General features: G+C 42.2%; 1 protein-coding gene across 2 annotated transcripts in view; it reads left to right on the forward strand.

Annotated features, from left to right (window-relative positions):
* LARP4 (La ribonucleoprotein 4) overlaps positions 1–17,675 on the forward strand; it is a 331,711-nt gene extending 314,036 nt beyond the window's left edge. For both annotated transcript variants that reach the window (XM_086966264.1, XM_086966274.1), the window contains one exon: positions 13,412–17,675. In XM_086966264.1, the coding sequence (XP_086822390.1) occupies positions 13,412–13,747 (336 nt within the window). In that variant the 3' untranslated portion in view covers positions 13,748–17,675. The remainder of the gene's footprint in view (positions 1–13,411) is intronic.
* Positions 17,676–18,698: the final 1,023 nt, after the last annotated feature.

The following is an 18,698-nucleotide window of genomic DNA, read 5'->3' on the forward strand; positions in this document are numbered from 1 at the left end:
ACTTATCTGATGTGTGCTCCCTTTGAGCCACTGCATAACTGTCCTCTTCGTCTCCTTACTCTGAAGACTGCCTTCCTGGTTGCCATCACCTCTGCCAGGAGAGTGAGTGAGCTCCAGGCTCTTTCTTCTTCTCCACCTTTCCTGTCTGTTCATCCTGACAAGGTGGTGTTACGTACACGACCTTCCTTTCTGCCCAAGGTTGTTACAGCCTTCCACATCGGGCAGTCCATTACCTTGCCCACTTTCTTTCCGCCTCCGCATCCCTCGAAGGAGGAAGAGAGGCTCCACCGTCTGGATCCAAAACGTGCGCTCTCCTACTACCTAGATCGCACACGCCAATTCCGGGTGGATGACCAACTCTTTGTTGGTTACGTGGGCGCAAAGAAGGGTAAGGCTGTGCACAAGAGGACCATCTCTAGGTGGATCATCTTGTGTATCCAAGCATGTTACTCCATGGCGAGGAAGGAGCCCCCAGCTGGATTGCGGGCTCACTCGGCTCGGGCAACGACAACTGCCCTGGGCAGCGGTGTCCCCCTGCAGGACATCTGCCAGGCAGCTACGTGGGCCTCGCTGCACACATTCGCAAGACACTACTGCCTGGACAGTCAAGTCCGGAGGGATGGCTTCTTTGGCCGTTCCGTCCTCCAGGACTTTCTGGTGTGATATTGGTTCGCAGACCCACCACCGGGGTTGGTATTGCTGGGGTATCTATTCTAAGGTAAGGAATCTATCACTAACGTGTCTCTTTCAGATGCACAAGTTACTACTTGTGTAACGATATATCTGTAAGACATTAGTTAGTGATGGATTCCTTACCGACCCACCCATCCTCCCCGTTCTGCGAACCGATATCTAGGGTTAAGGTCATCCCCTTTCAGGGCCCTAGTTTCATGGCACCAGTGTTAGTTCTATCATGGCTCTGCGTATCTGGCGCGGAAAAGCTGTGTGTCAGAACTGACGTCAGCGCGCATGGGCGCCGTCTAAGTACTCCGACGACGTCATCCCGGCGCTCACGACGCCGACGACGGACGCGGAGCCGCAGACGACGCCTACCAGCGCGCAGGGGTATTGCTACGCAAAAGTTTCCGGATCCAGTCTGACGCCTGGGGATATTCTAAGGTAAGGAATCTATCACTAACTAATGTCTCTTACAGATATATCGTTACACAAGTAGTAACTTGTGCATCAATACATCTAAGTCACGTAAATACAACACATATTGCATTACAAATGCTACAGGTTTCTAGAGAGAGAAAGTGGTCCACAGGAAAGTCCAAGTCCATATCAGTTTTCACATAGTTTTTGTAATGAAAACACACTCAAAAAAACTCTGGACCTCCTTGAGTTTTTGAACAGTAAACTTAAAGAAAGGGGGTAATGAGTGTGTTTAGCACCAATTCTTGATGTCCTTAGGCTGAATCCTTGTTCATATAGTCAGTCAGAAGTCCATATTGTGTAGAAAAATTGCTCTTTATTAATTTAGATAAAAACATGAACAGCCGACACGTGTTTCGCCCCTGTGGCGATTTGCGCCAGGGCTTTTTCAAGGCTGTAAGAGATCAGAAATACATATATGAACGCAAGTGGTTTGAAAGCACTAACCTTTGACCCCAATACCCGTGAGAAAGAGATGAAAAGGAAAACGCGAGTGGTGCGAGATAGAAAGACGCTAGTGTAGTTTCCTAGTTTAGGTTTCTGATTTGTGATCAGTGGAAAGGTAGGCCCCGGTGGCAAGTTAGGAGCATAAAAGAAGGTGGATGCATGGGAGCAAGAACCATTGACCTCTGATTGTAGTCCGTGAGTGTTTTAAGAGTTTTATATATTAGTCATAAGTGTGCTAAGTCAGATTATTGACGGAAGGAAAAAATTCAAAAAGATCAAACTTAAACAGGTTACACCGAATAGTGTAGTTCCAAGTGATCAAAATAACATGCCAGAGAGATGTAAAGCGAGAGAAAAGACTTTACAGTTACTGCTGCATACCTATTTACAATATAGTTTGTTCTTTACATTTCTTCATAATTTGTGCTAGTTTCCAAAACAGAATCCGGTTTTTCAAAATGTGAATCTGTTAATACAACATTAACATTTTTAGAAATTTTTCCACGCTATATTCATGAGATTGCATTTAAATATATTTCTTTACTTAACAAGGGTTCAGATTTTAAGGTACGAAATATTGCCGCAACCATCTCATTGCCTTCTCTCCACAGTGCTAGTAATGCAAGCCATTATCTATATTCTCGGGTGTTTAACATTTGTAACGCAGGTTTAGTTGACACACAGTGCACAGCGATGTAAAGAGTTAAGTAAAAGGGGTGGACTTGGGTGAATTAAGTCATCTTTTATTGCACTCTAAAGTTGTAGCACTTCATCAAGAGGAAAGGGACATTGTTTTTTAAGTCTAAAAACAGCGGGTTACTTATTGGGAGTGGTGTTTATAGTCTGGCATGTAGATTCCAGTCTGTGGTGTTAAGCTATTATGCTAGCAAGGTTGTACAATGCCGGCATGTAATCTTCGTGCGGAAGAAAAAAGGGTCCGGTATTTAGGCAAGGTGAGGTAGCGCGGACACAGCGGGATTTTAACCAAAAGAAGGGTGTCCCTTGCGACAGTATGCCACTTACTTGTGAGGGTAGAATCCCTAATATGCGTCGTCGGCAGCCTGCTGGGTATTCCTTCTGCTTTTGCGTTGTGTGTGACTGGGTACTGCCTCAAATGCTACAGGTGTCACATTTGCAAAAGTTAAAAACTATTGGCATGTAAATGACAAAGCTATTAATTTCGCTATTTTCAAAACCAACACATAAATAAAAAATGTGTAATTTAGAATACCAATGGCTCAAACTTTCCTAATGCGATACCTATTGCATTGCAAATGCTTGTTTAACTAGTCTGACTGGGAGCCTGCTAATCAGAATCCCAGTTTATCTGCTTTCTCCTTTTAATTGACATGCATGTACTTTGGTACACTCCAGATTGTATACTGGGGTACCCTTATCAGTCCCTCGTATATGGTACCATGTACCCAGGGCTTAGGCACCCCAGGGGTCTCCCATGCGCTGAAGCATGTATTATGCCACCCATGAGAGCCCATGCAAAATAGAAGTACAGTTCTGCTACTGCAGCCTGTGCAAGCTGGTGCTTGAACTACTTACTTTAGATGTAGGTTCACTATATCTTTAGGTCACTACACTTAAAGCGTAGAAGTCACCCCTATAGCTGGCCTTATCAATCCTGAAGGCAGTGTGCTGGGTTTTATGTGAGGGGGTTCCCCTTCATGAGCAGAACCCTTCTGCAGGCTTCGGAGATCATTCTCCCGGGTTGTCTGTGACTCAGCTGGACATCTAGGTAGAGGTGCATTATAACTGTGCTGTAAATTTTAAGTCGAACCGCTGCATAGAAACCTATCGTGTTTGGTATCAAATGCCTTGGAGTCATACCTCCACACCATGTCATGAATGATGTAATATGTGACATCATCAGCAGTGGATTGCGGGTGCGCGATATATAGTTAGTGCAACTAACTATATATGGAATTTCATTGGTTTTATGTCAATAAAATGTCCAGCTAACTATATATGGTCTCTAACCTATGGTTTTTTCAGTGAATTTTCAAGGTTTTGTAAATGCAAATTCTTAACTATATATGGTCTATAACCTATGGTTTTTTTCAGTGAATTTCATTGGTTTTTTAAAAGCTAATATCTATAGCTGTAAAATATATTCTTTATTACGTGACGTTTCATGTAGCCACGTGAGACGCCTCATGACGCGTCTCATAACCGTGACGTATCGGCTCTGCAGCGCAAGCAAAACCCGTAACGTGAGCGCGCCGGAGCACGCTTGCAGATATATATATTTTTTTAACCTTAATTAGACCAAATCCACACGTGCACATATCTTGAGGCCTTGCAAAGGCACATCAAACAAACAGTCCCTACAATTTTGCCAAGTTTGGTGGAAATCTACCCCCTTAAAAATTTTTTTACTGTTTCTCTTGGTTTTCCCTTTGTTACGCTTACCGGAACGCTACCCGGTACGCGAACCGGACGCTCCAAAAACACAAGATGGCAGAATTCCGTTAAGCTGCCGGTTAGCTGCCCGGTTTGCGTACCGGGAAGTGCCTCTTTTGCGAAAAATCGCAAAAATTGTTTTTTTATTTTTTTTTCCCCGCGGGGCACTTTAATATCCCCCTCATTTATCCTAGGGGGTCAGGAGGGGTCTACCTTGCCCCCTTTCCTTCATTTCCCCCTTCGTTTTTCACCACATCTTATCTCTCGATCCTACCGAGAGACAAGATGGGGGCCGCTCCGGACTGTTTACAATGTTCACAGCCAATCAGCTTCTCCTCAGACTCCCGTTACGCTGCCTGGTTAGCGTACCGGGAAGCGCCTCTACGGCGAAAAATCGCCAAAAATGTTTTATTATTTTTTGCCCCGCGGGGCACTTTAATATCCCCCTCATCAATCCTAGGGGTCAGGAGGGGTCTACCTTGCCCCCTTTCCTTCGTTTTTCACCACATCTTGTCTCTCGATCTTACCGAGAGACAAGATGGCGGCCGCTCCGGACTGTTTAGAATGTTGACAGACACCGGAGAGCCAATCGGCTTCGCTTCGCGAAGTTCCGTGACGCGTCCCGTACGCGAACCGGGGCGCTAACCGGAACGCTGTCACAGATGTATATATTTTTTAAAACGTTAATTTCTCAAAATCCACTGTAGCACATATATTGAGACATAGCAAAGGCACGTCGGGCAAACCATATCTACATTTTTGCCAAGTTTCATGTAAATCCATTCAGCCGTTCGAGCTAAAAGTGAGTCCAACCGCCCTATGGAAAAATGCATGGGAAAAACGCGTTTTGGGACCCCCCTTTTTTCTCGGCCCCCCCTTGACGAGTCCCCCCCCCCCCCCCCCCAATTTTCAGGGGCTGCTCAGAAACAAAATGTGCCATTTTCCTGAATTTCAGCCAATTCCGTTCACAAACGCCAAAGTTATTAGACATAGAATTTTCAGAAATCCCATAGGAAAAAAATCCTAACTATATATACCTACTGGCTATCGCCAGTAGGTAATTTGTGTGTGTGTGTGTGTGTGTGTGTGTGTGTGTGTGTATTATATATATATGTGTGTGTATTATATGTATATGTATGTATGTTCGAGGCATGTGGGCTGCTGAATTCATATCTGCATAGATCGCCGCCTAGTGTTGGGCCCGGATGATTGCACATTGTTGTCCTGGAAGAGTCTTCGAAGTATCACGAGATAGGTGGCTCCTCCGGACTACAGTGCACATTGGGCATCCTCCATCTTCAGATTATTTTTATCCGCCCTTGGGTTCGGGTGTTCTTTCGTAACTCTGAGTTCGGAATCGATTAAAACTTTCTAAAGGCCTTCGGGGTCGTCGGTATTGTTATTCGATAGGTGCCGACAACTTTATTCCTGTTTTCTACTCGGGACGTTGAATCGGGCCGTGTGGCCTTTTCAACACCAAAGGACCGATCGTTGATGGAACGAAGTCCTTTCAAGAGATGCCCCAACTGTAACTCTAAATACCCACACATAGATAAACACCCGGTGTGTAACAAGTGTTTATCTCCAAGACACAATGAAGCCGACTGCTTAGCTTGTGGACAATTTCGATCGAAAAAGGCACTTCGGGTTCGACGAGCAGCGAGGCAGACGATGCAGAAGTCAGCGCCTGAGCCAGAGAATATCTTTGAAGACGACGAAGAGGTCGTCAAAGCTGAAGACTCAGATCAGCAGTCTGAGCAGGGGTCAGAACATGACTCCAACTACTACATCGAAGAAGACCTCATCTAGGTAGGGGACGACGATCCAGGCATCGGACACTACTCTGGCGAGGACACTGGGCCAACCGTGAATACAGAGCCCAATACATTTACTGATGCACTTCCTGAGGCTCAGGTCGAGGCATCGCCGGAAGGCCTTAGCCAAGATCAAAACATCGATTCTATAGCCCCGCATTTAAGCCCCGCTAAGAATATAATACAAGAGCCATTGGTGCGACATTACCAAACTTTGGGAAAATCGAAACCAAAAGTAATGGAAGCAAAACAGAAACCGAAACTGATAGACTTTACAGTCTTCGGACCCAAAAGTGTGGATCCATCGAAGCCGACCAAGCAGAAAAGGGTCGTCGACCCTTCTGGGTCACATGCAAGGGTTGTCGAGCCGAGAGCCAGTACACCCATGTCCATGTTTAAGCTAAAGGCCGTTGAACCGACGAGACCGATGTCGACGCCAAGCAACACAAACAAAGGACCCGAACAGAAGGCGGTTGTCGAACCGAAACACAAAGTCGACAAGCCAAGGTCACTGCACACAAAAACACTCGAGCCGAAGACCAGGATCGAACCGAGGGGGTCCGTCGAGCAGAGGAACAGTCAAAACTGTATGTTGACCCCGATACTGGTAGAGTTACCTTATTAAAAAGGAAAATCAGACCAGACACTTATCATGAGTCGTATAAAATACCACTCAAAAGAAAGACACTTCAACATCTCCAGTTCTCTTTGAGCCTATCACACCATATGTGCAAGAAACTTATACATATTCTCCCACACGCACAGATGACTATGGGGAGTATAAGGACAATGAACAATACAATTATCCAGTGGACACTGACCAGGACACACAATCAACCATGGTCTGACCCTGTAGATCCTGGAGATTCTCAGCCAATTCCAGATAATACTGCATACCCTGTAAAGACTTGGCCTACAGAGGACACAGCTGCCTTCAATGCGTTAGTAGAAAGAGTGGCATACAATCACCATGTGGAGATGCATGCAGATCCCATTGACGAAGACTTCCTCTTTGACACTTTCAACACCTCAGAAAAAACTGTCAAAACATTACCAATGTTAAAAGGGGTGCTTAAACACGCAGGGGACATATTTAAGGAAACAACCAGGGCACGGGTCCTTAACCCTAGAATAGAAAGAAAATATAGGCCAGCACCAGTGGACCCTACATACATTAGGGGACAGCTGCCTTTAGACTCTTTGGTTGTATCCAATGCACGTAAACGTGCTAATTCACAAGCCTCTGGTGAAGCTCCACCTCCAGACAAGGAGTCTAAGATTCTGGAGGCTTCGGGCAAAAGGGTGGCTGCTCAAGCAGCTAACATATGGAGAATTGCAAACACACAAGCCCTGTTAGCCAGATATGACAGGGCACACTATGACACATTAGAGCACATTCTCCAGCATCTACCTGACCTTTATAAGGAACAGGCAGAATTCCTAATACAAGAGGGGAAGCTTATATCGAACGCCTCCATCAAATGTGCCTTAGATGCAGCAGACACGGCAGCCAGGGCTATCCATACCAGTGTCCAGCTCAGAAGACATGCGTGGCTAAGCATCTCTGGGTTTAAGAATGAGATTCAAACCACTTTACTCAATCAACCTGTAAACCCAGATTTCTTATTTGGTCCTGATGTGGACACAATATTAGACAAAATGAAGAAGGATACTGAGACAGCCAAGTCTATGGGAGCCTTGCAATCACAGCAATACAGAGGTGGCTCCTTTCGTCGCTCCAGCAACAGAGGAGCTGCAAGAGGAGGCTCAACACAACAAACCTCTTGCAACAAAAGCAACACGCAAAACACCTACAACAAACAGTAGAGGTGGATCCGTGGCAATAACACCACGGGTAGAGGATGAGGAAATAACACCAGATCCTCTACCAATACCAAACAGTGACTTCTTCTCACTACCCCCAGACCATGTAACACCGGTCGGGGGAAGATTACAGCAGTTCCTGCCAGTCTGGAAAACATAACTACAGACAGGTGGGTGAGGCAAATTATACAGCAGGGCTATTGCCTAGAACTAATCTCCACACCACCCAACATACCGTCCTATGTGCGCAGAACACGTACACTTATTGCAGCAAGAAGTCATCCGCATGCTACAAAAAGTGGCCATAGAACTAGTACCCTTAGAACACTAGGGTACAGGGGTGTACTCTCTGTACTTCCTAATCCCCAAAAAGGCCGGGTCTCTCAGGCCAATCTTGGACCTCCGGCCCCTAAACAAATACATCTTATCAGAGCATTTACACATGATTACTCTACAGCAATTATTACCACTGTTGCGTCAAGGAGACTTCCTCGCAACACTAGACCTCAAAGACGCATATTTCCATATACCAATACACCCGGCACACAGGAAATATCTCAGGTTTACAATACAAAATCAGCACTACCAATTCAAAGTCCTCCCTTTTGGGGTAACAGCCCCAAGGGTTTTCACGAAGTGCCTAGCGACAGTGGCTGCACATCTCAGAAGACAGCATATCCATGTCTATCCATAACTGGACGACTGGCTGATCCAAGCGCAGTCAGCCCAGCAATGTGCCAACCACATGTCACGCAGTATTCACCTCCTGTACAGTCTTGGTTTCTCGCTGAATTACAACAAGTCCCACCTTCAGCCTTCCCACATACAGCAGTACCTGGGAGCGGCGATAGATACTCTGGCAGCAAAAGCGCAGCCAAATTCTGCCAGAATAAACCGCATTCAAACGCTCATCCAAAAGTTCAGGCCCCAACACTCACTCCCAGCCAGAGTGTTTATGTAACTGATAGGCATGATGGCCTTATGCATTTTCATAGTCCCTCACGCAAGACTTCACATGCGTCCGCTGCACGAGTGCCTAGCACGGCAGTGGAACCAGGCTCAAGGACAATTAAACGACCTAGTGTTGGTGACCAGTCGTGCATACAAACCTCTGCATTGGTGGAATCCACTAAACCTTTGCAAGGGACGACTGTTCCAAGAGCCTGTACCACAGATAGTGTTGACAACGGACACATCCCTGATAGGGTAGGGAGCCCATGTCCACCACCACACAGTGCAGGGCCTATGGACCACGCAGCAAAAGAAAATGCACATCAACCTGCTAGAGCTCATGGCGATTTGTATGGCAATGAAAGCTTTCAAAGTACATCTGTGCAACAAAACAGTGTTGATCCGGATGGACAACATGACCGCAATGTACTACCTACAGAAACAGGGAGGAACACACTCTCTACAGCTGTCACATCTGGCTCAAAGCGTGTGGAAGTGGGCCATCCAGAGAAACCTTTCTCGAGGCGGAACTACTCCCACGCAAGGACAATCGAATAGCGGATCTGCTCAGCAGACACAGCCAGCAGATGCACGAGTGGGAGATTCATCCCACAGTGCTACAACCATACTTCCAACAGTGGGGACATCCAGAGATAGACCTGTTCGCCACACAAGAAAACGCAAAATGCCAGTACTTCGCCGCAAGGTTCCCACACCCGCAGTCTCAGGGCAATGCGATATAGATGAACTGGTCAGGCAAATTTGCCTACGCTTTTCCACCAGCACAGTTGATACCGCTGGTGGCACGCAAACTGCCCCAGCATTTAATGACGCTAATCCTGGTTGCTCCAACATGGGCGAGGCAACCTTGGTACACCACATTCCTGGAACTTTCCGTGGTGCCTCATCAAAGACTACGACTAACGCCCAGTCTCTTAACGCAGAGCCATGGAGACATTCAGCACCCAGATCCGCAGCAGCTGAACCTTGCAATTTGACTCCTGGAGTCCTAGAGTTTGGTTACCTAAACTTACCTCCTGACTGCATGAACATTATCAAGGAGGCAAGGAAACCTACAACAAGAGCATGCTATGCAGCAAAGTGGAAACGTTTTGTCATTTATTGTAACAACAACGACATCAACCCACTAGACGCGTCCATTCAAAATATCATATGCTTTCTTTTACACCTACACCGCTGCAATCTAGCATATACATCCATACGGATACACTTAGCTGCCATAGCAGCTTACCTTCAAAACAGGCAGCACCTTTCGCTATTCAGAGTGCCTGCAATTAAAGCGTTCATAGAGGGGCTCAAACGAGTGATTTTCTCTCCCCCCCCCCCCCCCCCCCCCCCCAGACACCCACCTTCACCTGTCTGGAACCTAAACGTTGTTTTAACCAGACTAATGGGGCCACCCTTTGAGCCTTTACACTCATGTGAAATACAATTTTTAACATGTAAATGTAATGTAAATGTATAGGCATTTATATAGCGCACTACTTACCCGGAGGGTCCCAAGGCGCTTCGACCGCTGCGAAACCCTTCCTGGCTTCCCTGAGAGATGGTCCCTTAATGGGTATCTCCAGGGTGAGACCAGGCATCCCCGGCGGTCTGGTGGGGCCGTTAGTGAAGATGAGGCGAGCTAATGCCCAGAGTTGCCGAGTGTGAACGCTGATCAGAGTGGGCACCGAGGCGAGAGAATTATCGAGTCCGCTGACCCTGGTCCAGAAACCTGCCGCGCCGGGAATCGAACCCTGGTCCCGGGCCGTCCTCTGCTCTCTGGTCTGCCGCCTCTAACCAGTGAGCCACACTACTTCACTTCACATGGAAGGTGGCTTTTCTCGTAGCTATTACTTCGCTTAGAAGAGTTAGCGAGCTGCAAGCCCTAACTATTCAAATTCACGCAAATAGGGTAGTGCTTAGAACAAATCCTAAGTTCATCCCCAAAGTGGTATCACACTTCCACATCAATCAAACAATAGAACTGCCAGTGTTCTTCCCAAATCCACAGTCAGTACCTGAAAGGGCCCTACACACACTAGATGTTAAGAGGGCTCTCTTATATTACATAGACAGGACAAAAGATTTCAGGAAGACTAAACAGTTGTTTGTTGCCTTTTCACCACACACAAAGGCAACAACCCCATTTCTAAATCTGGGATAGCCAGATGGATAGTTAAGTGCATTCAAATATGTTACCTTAAGGCAAAACGCACCCTAACAGTTCCCACGAGCGCATTCCACACGCAAAATGGGGGCATCCATGGCTTTCCTAGGAAACATTCCTCTTGAGGAGATATATAGAGCAGCCACATGGACTACCATACATGCATTTACAAAACACTACTGTGTAGATGTACACTCCAAGCAGCTGTAGGACGGCTGTTCTCAAAACTCTTTTTCAGGCTAGCGGTGGTTGCCTGTGCCAGCTGCAGCAGAGGAGAGACTGCTATACATTCTATGCACAGATATGAATTCAGCAGCCCACATGCCTCGAACGGAATATGCTACTTACCAGTATGCATCTGTTCTTGGCATGTAGGGCTGCTGACATTCAGATCTGTGTGTAGTCAGCAGCCCTACATGCCAAGAACAGATGCATACGGGTAAGTAGCATTTATATATATATATATATATATATATATATATATATATATATATATATATATATATATATATATATATATGTATGTTTTTCATTCAACTTGCACTTTGCACTACTGATTAAAGTTGGGAAAACAAGCTGCTACACACTCCAAGGTAAGCCTGTAGGCTGCTCAACACAAAAAAGGATTGCCTGGATTAATGCAAGGTTCATCACTTAAAGAAGTGTGCCCCATATACTAAGCCAGCCTCCTACAAAATAGGAATGAAAATACTTTAAAATTCACTGAGAAAAACAAAGGTTACAGGGACCTTTTTAGTTAGGTTCTGATTTCACTTTTACAAAACCATTAAAATTCAGCAGTTACTTGAGAGAACTAGAACTTATGCCCCTGCAATGCACTGCTTATGACCTCACATATTACATTACTCATGACCTGGTTAGTGACCTCACTCATGTCGTCATTGATATAATTTGAGATGTCATCATCCAGTGATTGTTTTCTAAAGTTTGAGTGTTAAAAATACACTAGGATACTTCAAAAGTACTGCATAAGCCCAAATATACAAATTTGGTTTTCCTTTAATATCCAACTGCTGAACGGATTTACACCAAATAAAATGTGATATCTGGAACAAAATGTACCTTTCTGCTAAATTTGAAGTAATTCCGTCCAGCTGTTCAGACTGCATGTGTTTCTAAAGACTATGGGAATTAACATGGGAAATGTTTTTTTTTTCTTTTATATTGAGTCTGCGATAGGCCATCGGGAGAAGTCATGATGCCAACCTACATTTTATTAATCATTGTAGACTTACTCGAATTCACCTCAGACAACTGAGAAAAGACTAAGTCTCCTAATGCTGGAGGCTTTGATGTAGGAGCAAGTGCAGCAAGCTGCTGTGAAATTTGCAAGATAGTGAAAGTCTTGATGTCACATTTGACAACTTGCCATGATGCATGCTAAGTAGCGTGTGGTTTAAACTTGTTCTTGGTGTGGAGCAAAAGATCTGAAGGATCAAGAACCAGCTGAGCTATTACCTTCAGGGACTGTCACATTGTCAGAGGTCTACATTTGGAAAAATAACCTGATGGTGGGTGCTTTGAAGTGCCTGAAATAAACTTTTGTATCTGTGGGGAATCTTCCAGGTATTGTCCTCTAAGGCACTTAACTGCCCAAAACAGAGATGGCAGTGGGACACCCTTTCATGAGAGAAAATGGGGGTTTGATGCGTAGATTTTCAAAAGATTCTTCAACTTATCTTTGAATCGGGAATTAGAAGCTATTAATTGTTCTGCTTTGTCATTGGATCAGTAATAAAACATGAAGTTATTGGAGAACTATTCTTTTAAAAAATTCTTCTCTTGTCTTGCTACGGATGCTGTAAGGGATGCAATCTGTTGCTCATTCACCACTGATTATGCAACTTGATTCACTTCCTTTTGTATTGAAGTATTTAAATCCATATAAACCCTGGCACCCTTGCGCTAATGTGTTAATATTCTTTTGGGGGTTTTTTTTGGGAGGGGGGGTGTTATGGTATTCTTGCCTGTTAAACTTGTGATCACACAAAAAAGTGAATGCACAAGCTACCGAATTTTGTGAATTTAGCTATTTCGTGACTATCAATTGCTTGCTAAGCTGTTGGTCCCATGTTGACTTTTAAATGATTGAGACTGTCATCCTAAACCCCCTTCATAGATTCAGAATTTGCTTAAACAATTTTGTTAATATGCTTTTCATTGTTGAAGTGAGGTTTCTTTTTTTTCATTCGGCCAATTTATAACCTGTGCAAGTAGTTTGGTGCTGTTACTGCACTATCTTGTTGTAACATCTTACTACTTTACGAGCAGAAATCCTTTTAATTTTAAAAGTACAGTCTACTGTCGTATTCCTACTTCAGAAAATAATTGTTTGAAGGGTAGTAAGTCTTACTCTAAGGACTGTATATTTATGCAAATTGTATTCTAGTGGACTAGATTGACTTCTGGCAATGCATTTATTAACCTTTGCTACTAATTATTTTAATTGAAAATTCACACTACACTTTGGAGTTCAGGGTATGCATTTGTTTATACCTAATCGCAGTGCAATTTATATTTCAATAAATTTCACATGCTTTTTTCTGTTTCTGTTGACCTCTGAAGTTGTAAGTTTTCATTTAAACATTGCAATATTTTTTGTATTACCTCTAAGGAACCAAGAAAACTAAGCTACGCTGAAGTTTGCCAGAAACCACCAAAGGAGCCATCTCCAGTTCCAGCTCAACCACTGAGGGAGATTCGTTCAAATGTCTCTCCACCTGCCAAAAATGAGGAAAATGGTTCTCCTGAGACTTCATCAGAAAGATTACATGAGAAGTTTGAAGTAAGAGTTAGGGATCCCTCCGGACTACGAAGCAGTTTAAATCAGAGGGGGGGTGCTGGTAAAATCAGGGAACAGAGGCGCCCATTTGGACGCAGGCCATCGCCTCAGGGAGCCAATCGACGTAATGGCAAGGAACAATTTGTGCCACCCAGATCACCAAAGTAAAAGTATAAATTCTTATTTGATCTTGAACTGTGGACTGATGAACAGCAACAGACTGAAATTAAAAGGAAATATTCAGCAACGGCAACCACTGAATCTGCCATAAATGAGGACAAACGGGACCCCAAATTCATCTCTAAGAAGTGATTAAAATCCTGGAGGATCCCAGTTGAAATATAAATACATATATATTATTTTTTGTATATTTCTTTTTTTTTTTTTTTTTTTTTTTTTTAGTTTGAATGTTAAGTTGCAGAAGATCCTGCCGAGAAATCAGTTTTGGGATAAGAAATAGTAGAGGGTGGGTAGGATAGGGTGGGGTGGCTGGGTTTAAAAATGAAGATTACAAATCTCTCATGATGGAGAGAAAGAAAATATTTTTGCGAAATAAGCAGTTATGTAAAAATTAGAAATTTTTAAAATCTATTTAAGGTTTTGCTCGTAGGATATGTATGCCATTACGGCTTTGCATTGCAAAGCAAACCTTGAGCTGCCTGGTCAGTGTGTTTCTTGTGTGATTGCGGCCAGACACTGTTAATGTTATGACTTAGTCTCTGATTGAAAATGAATGTACTACTATAGTAGAATGGTATTTGTAGTTTGGAAAGTTTTCTTCCTTTGATCTTTATTAATTTGGAAAGGTTTTAACTTTGATTTTACTGGATTATTCATCAGACTATTAAATCGTGTATGTTAAAGCTCATTCAAGGCAAGGTCAACGGATATGCAGTAGGCCTATGTTATGCTTTTTTGCCCACCTTTTTCTTTTGGCCCTCGCATCTCACCCTGGGCACATTTTTGAATATTAAAAATGACTAGTCTGAAAATATTTGTATGCAGGAATTATTTTTGCAAGGCAGGTGCATTTGTTGTAAAATAAGGGTTAAATCAGAGATTAGTAAGCTTGTGGTTACTTGCCTTCTTCGTAACTATGGCCTCATAAGTCAGTATGTTCTCATGTGGCACACAGTTGTTTGGGAATACTGAAATGGGCTTTCAGTTAACATTAATGTTTGACTTTCTTTGCCCAGACAACTTAAAATTGCGATTTAAAGAGAAACTGTGTGCCAGTTAGGTTTTTTTTATGATTATTTTATTACGATATAAGTTAGATACTTGAAAGTAATTTTATATTGTTTATAATGGCTAAATTGCAACAGTTGTGCACTAAGCAAAGAGGTTTACAATCGTCTAATAAATAGAATATAAAACCATGTTGCATTAATCTGCCAAAAGAGCTAACAAAGTGCAAAGGTTTTTAGAAAGTGAAGCAATGTAGATTGTAACACCAAATGTACACAATTCAGTTGTAAGAAAATTGATTTACTTGGTAGTTATATGCAATTGTTAACCTAAAAAATAGTCAAATAGACGGTTAAATGACATCACTGTGACCTATTGAGTCTTTTTTGTCAGTTAGCATCTTAGTATTTATCATTTGTAGGCAGCTTCACCAGAAGCTTTCTGTACTTGCTAACTTTTTTTTTTCATTCATAACAGCTTTGTCTTCTACATTAACCCAGAAATGTCGATTGCTTGAATCTTCTAACAAGCTTTTTTTTGCATTTGTTTGTAGGTTATTTTAATTACTTTATTCATTTCACAAAACTGATTTTTGGGAAGAAAGCTACTTTTTCTGAACTTTGGCTCAATTTGAGAGGTTTTAACGTATGTCATTAGCCTGATCTATGATAAAGATGTCTTCAGACCTGCCACTAGCTGGGAGCTAATTCTGCGTGCAGATTAAAAAGGACTGTTAAGTGTTCTTCGCAAACAGTTGCCTTCAAGGTGCGTAATGCTGGCTGAAATCAGCAGAACTGGCATGTGTTAATTCTGACCCAAGTAAGGTAGCTGTGTCTTATGATACAGTAAATTTAATAACCTCCTTTAGTTGCAAGGTTGTACTTGAGTATTTTCTAATGTGTACAAAGTAATTTTTCATTTTCTTTTTAATAGATGTAAAACAATGTTTCATTTGTTGTAACTTACAGAGTGTAAGGTGATGAAAAACTTGACTTTAGGGAGCTAAGCGTTTTACAGTTGTGTATAGTTTATTTTGCTGCAGCAAATTATGGCTTATGTACAGTGTATGCCGTTAAACATGTGACAGTTTTGGCTTTTCCAGCATACTCTAATGAACGGAGGGTTGTGACTCTCACCATGAATAAAATATTTATTTGATTCTTGTTTACTAGAATTTAGAGTTGGCATTTCCCACCCTCCCATATGGATTTTCTTTCCTTGGAGCTGACAAAGTAAATATAAAGGCTGTGAAAGTTGTTTTGTGTAAAAAGTTCCATTTCTCCAGCAGTACTTAGTATATTGCATGACAAGCACATAGCCTTGATTGGCTAGCTGCTAGCTCAGTTGTATTCTTCAGATATACTCTCAGGCAAATTCAGGTATCCTTAGTCACTGCTTTTTTAATATTTTCACCCTTATTTGTCAGGTTTCAGAAGTCCATACTTACCAAGGATTGTGACAGTTTAATAAACAGCAAAGCCTTGTTAATGCTTGTTGATGATTGTGCATGTGGGTGATCAATTTCTATCCTACTGACTAAAAAATATGTAAGTACAGCTTACTTAAATGTTGCAATTGTTCAAGGCCCTGTTTTCTTGCGTCTTGATTTTACATCTGCAGCTAAAGTTCCATGGAAAAGCCTTTGGTGTATGTGTATGGGGTAAAAGTTGATTAATTGGCGTTTTTTCCTTTACTATAAAACTTAGTTGCTACCACTATTATGGAAAAGGAATTCAAAGACCGCATATTTCAATCCCTAAGTTAAATGTGATGTATAATGTGGTGTATTACATTCCGATTATTTTTTTGAATCACCATAATATAATATGTAACAGCCCAGTTTTAGTGTGTGTGGTGGGAGAATAAAGAAGGAAAGTACCATGGAAACAATATATTCTTGTAAAGCAGACTGTCATTTATTGAGGTAGCTTTAGTTTTTTCCTATTTAGGGCTTGACTGCATTCAGCTGGCTTTCTCTTTACACTTTATTGTTCCCCACAATATTTACGGTTTTATTAATGTCAATGGATCTCAAAATTCTAGTCTCCCAATAGATGCACACAGATATATTTTTTGTCCAACACTATTGTGTAACAGTGATGCAAGAACAATGCACTTAAAGCTGGGGAGCGAAATAGTGTTTTTATAAAATTTTCATTGCTTTACTTATGCAGTAGAATATTTGTTTCTAATTTTTAATCACTTCTCCTCACATTTAAAATTATCAACATTCGTACTGGTTCATAAATCCTTAAATGTGTACATTATATATGTTCCAATCTTTTTGTAGAATGCCGTCATGGTTACTTAGGCATGGTCATTTTCTTTCAAGTGTCCAAATGGCAGAAGCTTCAAGAATTCATTTGGAGAGGTTTGTTGCGACTTTGTGATTTGTTTGTGGTTTTTTTCTTCCATTTTTTGCTGTACAATTCGAGGAATTGCATTTAGCAGGCATTTTCCACATGTATGTTCTTGTCTAAACATTTTATTTTTGCAGCTACAATTGGCAATATGAATCCATAGCGTGAAACTCATAGGCAACAAAGTTGCAGAGTAGTTACAATCGGTAACCAATTTGGATTTCACTATTTATTTACAGCAAGACTTGCATTGTCATAAAACTGTGCTCATCTCTTCCTAGTGATTTTTTTGTTCTTGTTGGCATCGCATTTTTCTTTGTTCCCCTACATGACGAAGCTTTGGTGAAACAAATAACTGTCTTCTGTTTCGTCCACTGTTCTAGTTAATTCCTGTTGTCAGTCTGTCCTTAAATTTGTGAAGTAGGTTCATGCTTTAATTGTTAAAATGAAATGCATACACAATTGTATCCTGTTTTGACTTTGCCAAGGTGCTATGGGATATGGAAATAACACACAGAATTAGAGAAATAAAGCTGATTCAAACTGTGTCTGTGTTTGTGTTATTTTTGATGGCTTTGCACAATCTCGATTTCAGAATTGTAGCAATATAATTTTTTTACTAATGTTTTCAAGATCCTACATATGTAGGCTTTTGCATTAATTTCTCATTCACTTCAATTGTAAGATGTTACAGGACCCTTGAAACTTGACAGCACAGCTGATCCCTACTCCCTATAAAATGAGCCTCAAGTTTAGAGGTTTTCGTGTGCCATAAATCGGCATTACTTAACTGCCTGAGTGATAATTGTTGATTGCCCTAGTTCATCTGGTGTTGCTCCTTCAATTGTAAAATACTCATTCCCTTTAAGCGATTTTTTTTTTAAAAAAAAATTTAATCCTCTTTCATACAAGAAAAGGTATTGGCGCACAATATGCATCTCTGGTGTTGGAGATGTATTTAAAAGATAGGAAAATACTACGCATGTTTCTGGCACCACTCAAGGCAAGTTTAAGAACACAGTTTTGACTCTAAGGCTGTCATTGTGTTTTATGGAACAATCTGCTATCATTGGTGTGCTTTTGGAGTGCTCTTTCCTTGTCTGGTTGATTGCAGGCCGGAGGTTTCATATGAAATTGTGTGTATTTTGAAGGTAGACAAAATGGGAGGACTTCTAAGGTTCCAACAGTCAATTGTAAAAGCGTGGACGGGCACCATTTAAGCAGACTTGATTTAAAAGCATGCTGCAAATGGAATACATTCATACAAACCTTTAATACAATTTTATTTCCACTCCATGGGCTATCTATCTAGGAGGGATTCCCCTTAAAAGGGCTATGCATGTTACTCCAGTCTAGCTGTTTTTTAGTTTTCTCACCGGACTTTCAGCAATTCAGGATCCCTCCTGAGCTTATACTTTGCAAACTTGTTGGCCATTTAGGATCCTAACCTTCAAATAATTTGAGATTGGAACCTTGGAACTAGACTTTATCTAACCCCTTGTTCGACCATTCGTTCTGTAGAACTTACACCATGTGGGCTCTGTAATGGAATCTGGAGTCTCAGTGAGCTC

Source organism: Lissotriton vulgaris, chromosome 1_1, assembly GCF_964263255.1.
Source record: "Lissotriton vulgaris chromosome 1_1, aLisVul1.2, whole genome shotgun sequence".
Classification (NCBI taxonomy): domain Eukaryota; kingdom Metazoa; phylum Chordata; class Amphibia; order Caudata; family Salamandridae; genus Lissotriton; species Lissotriton vulgaris.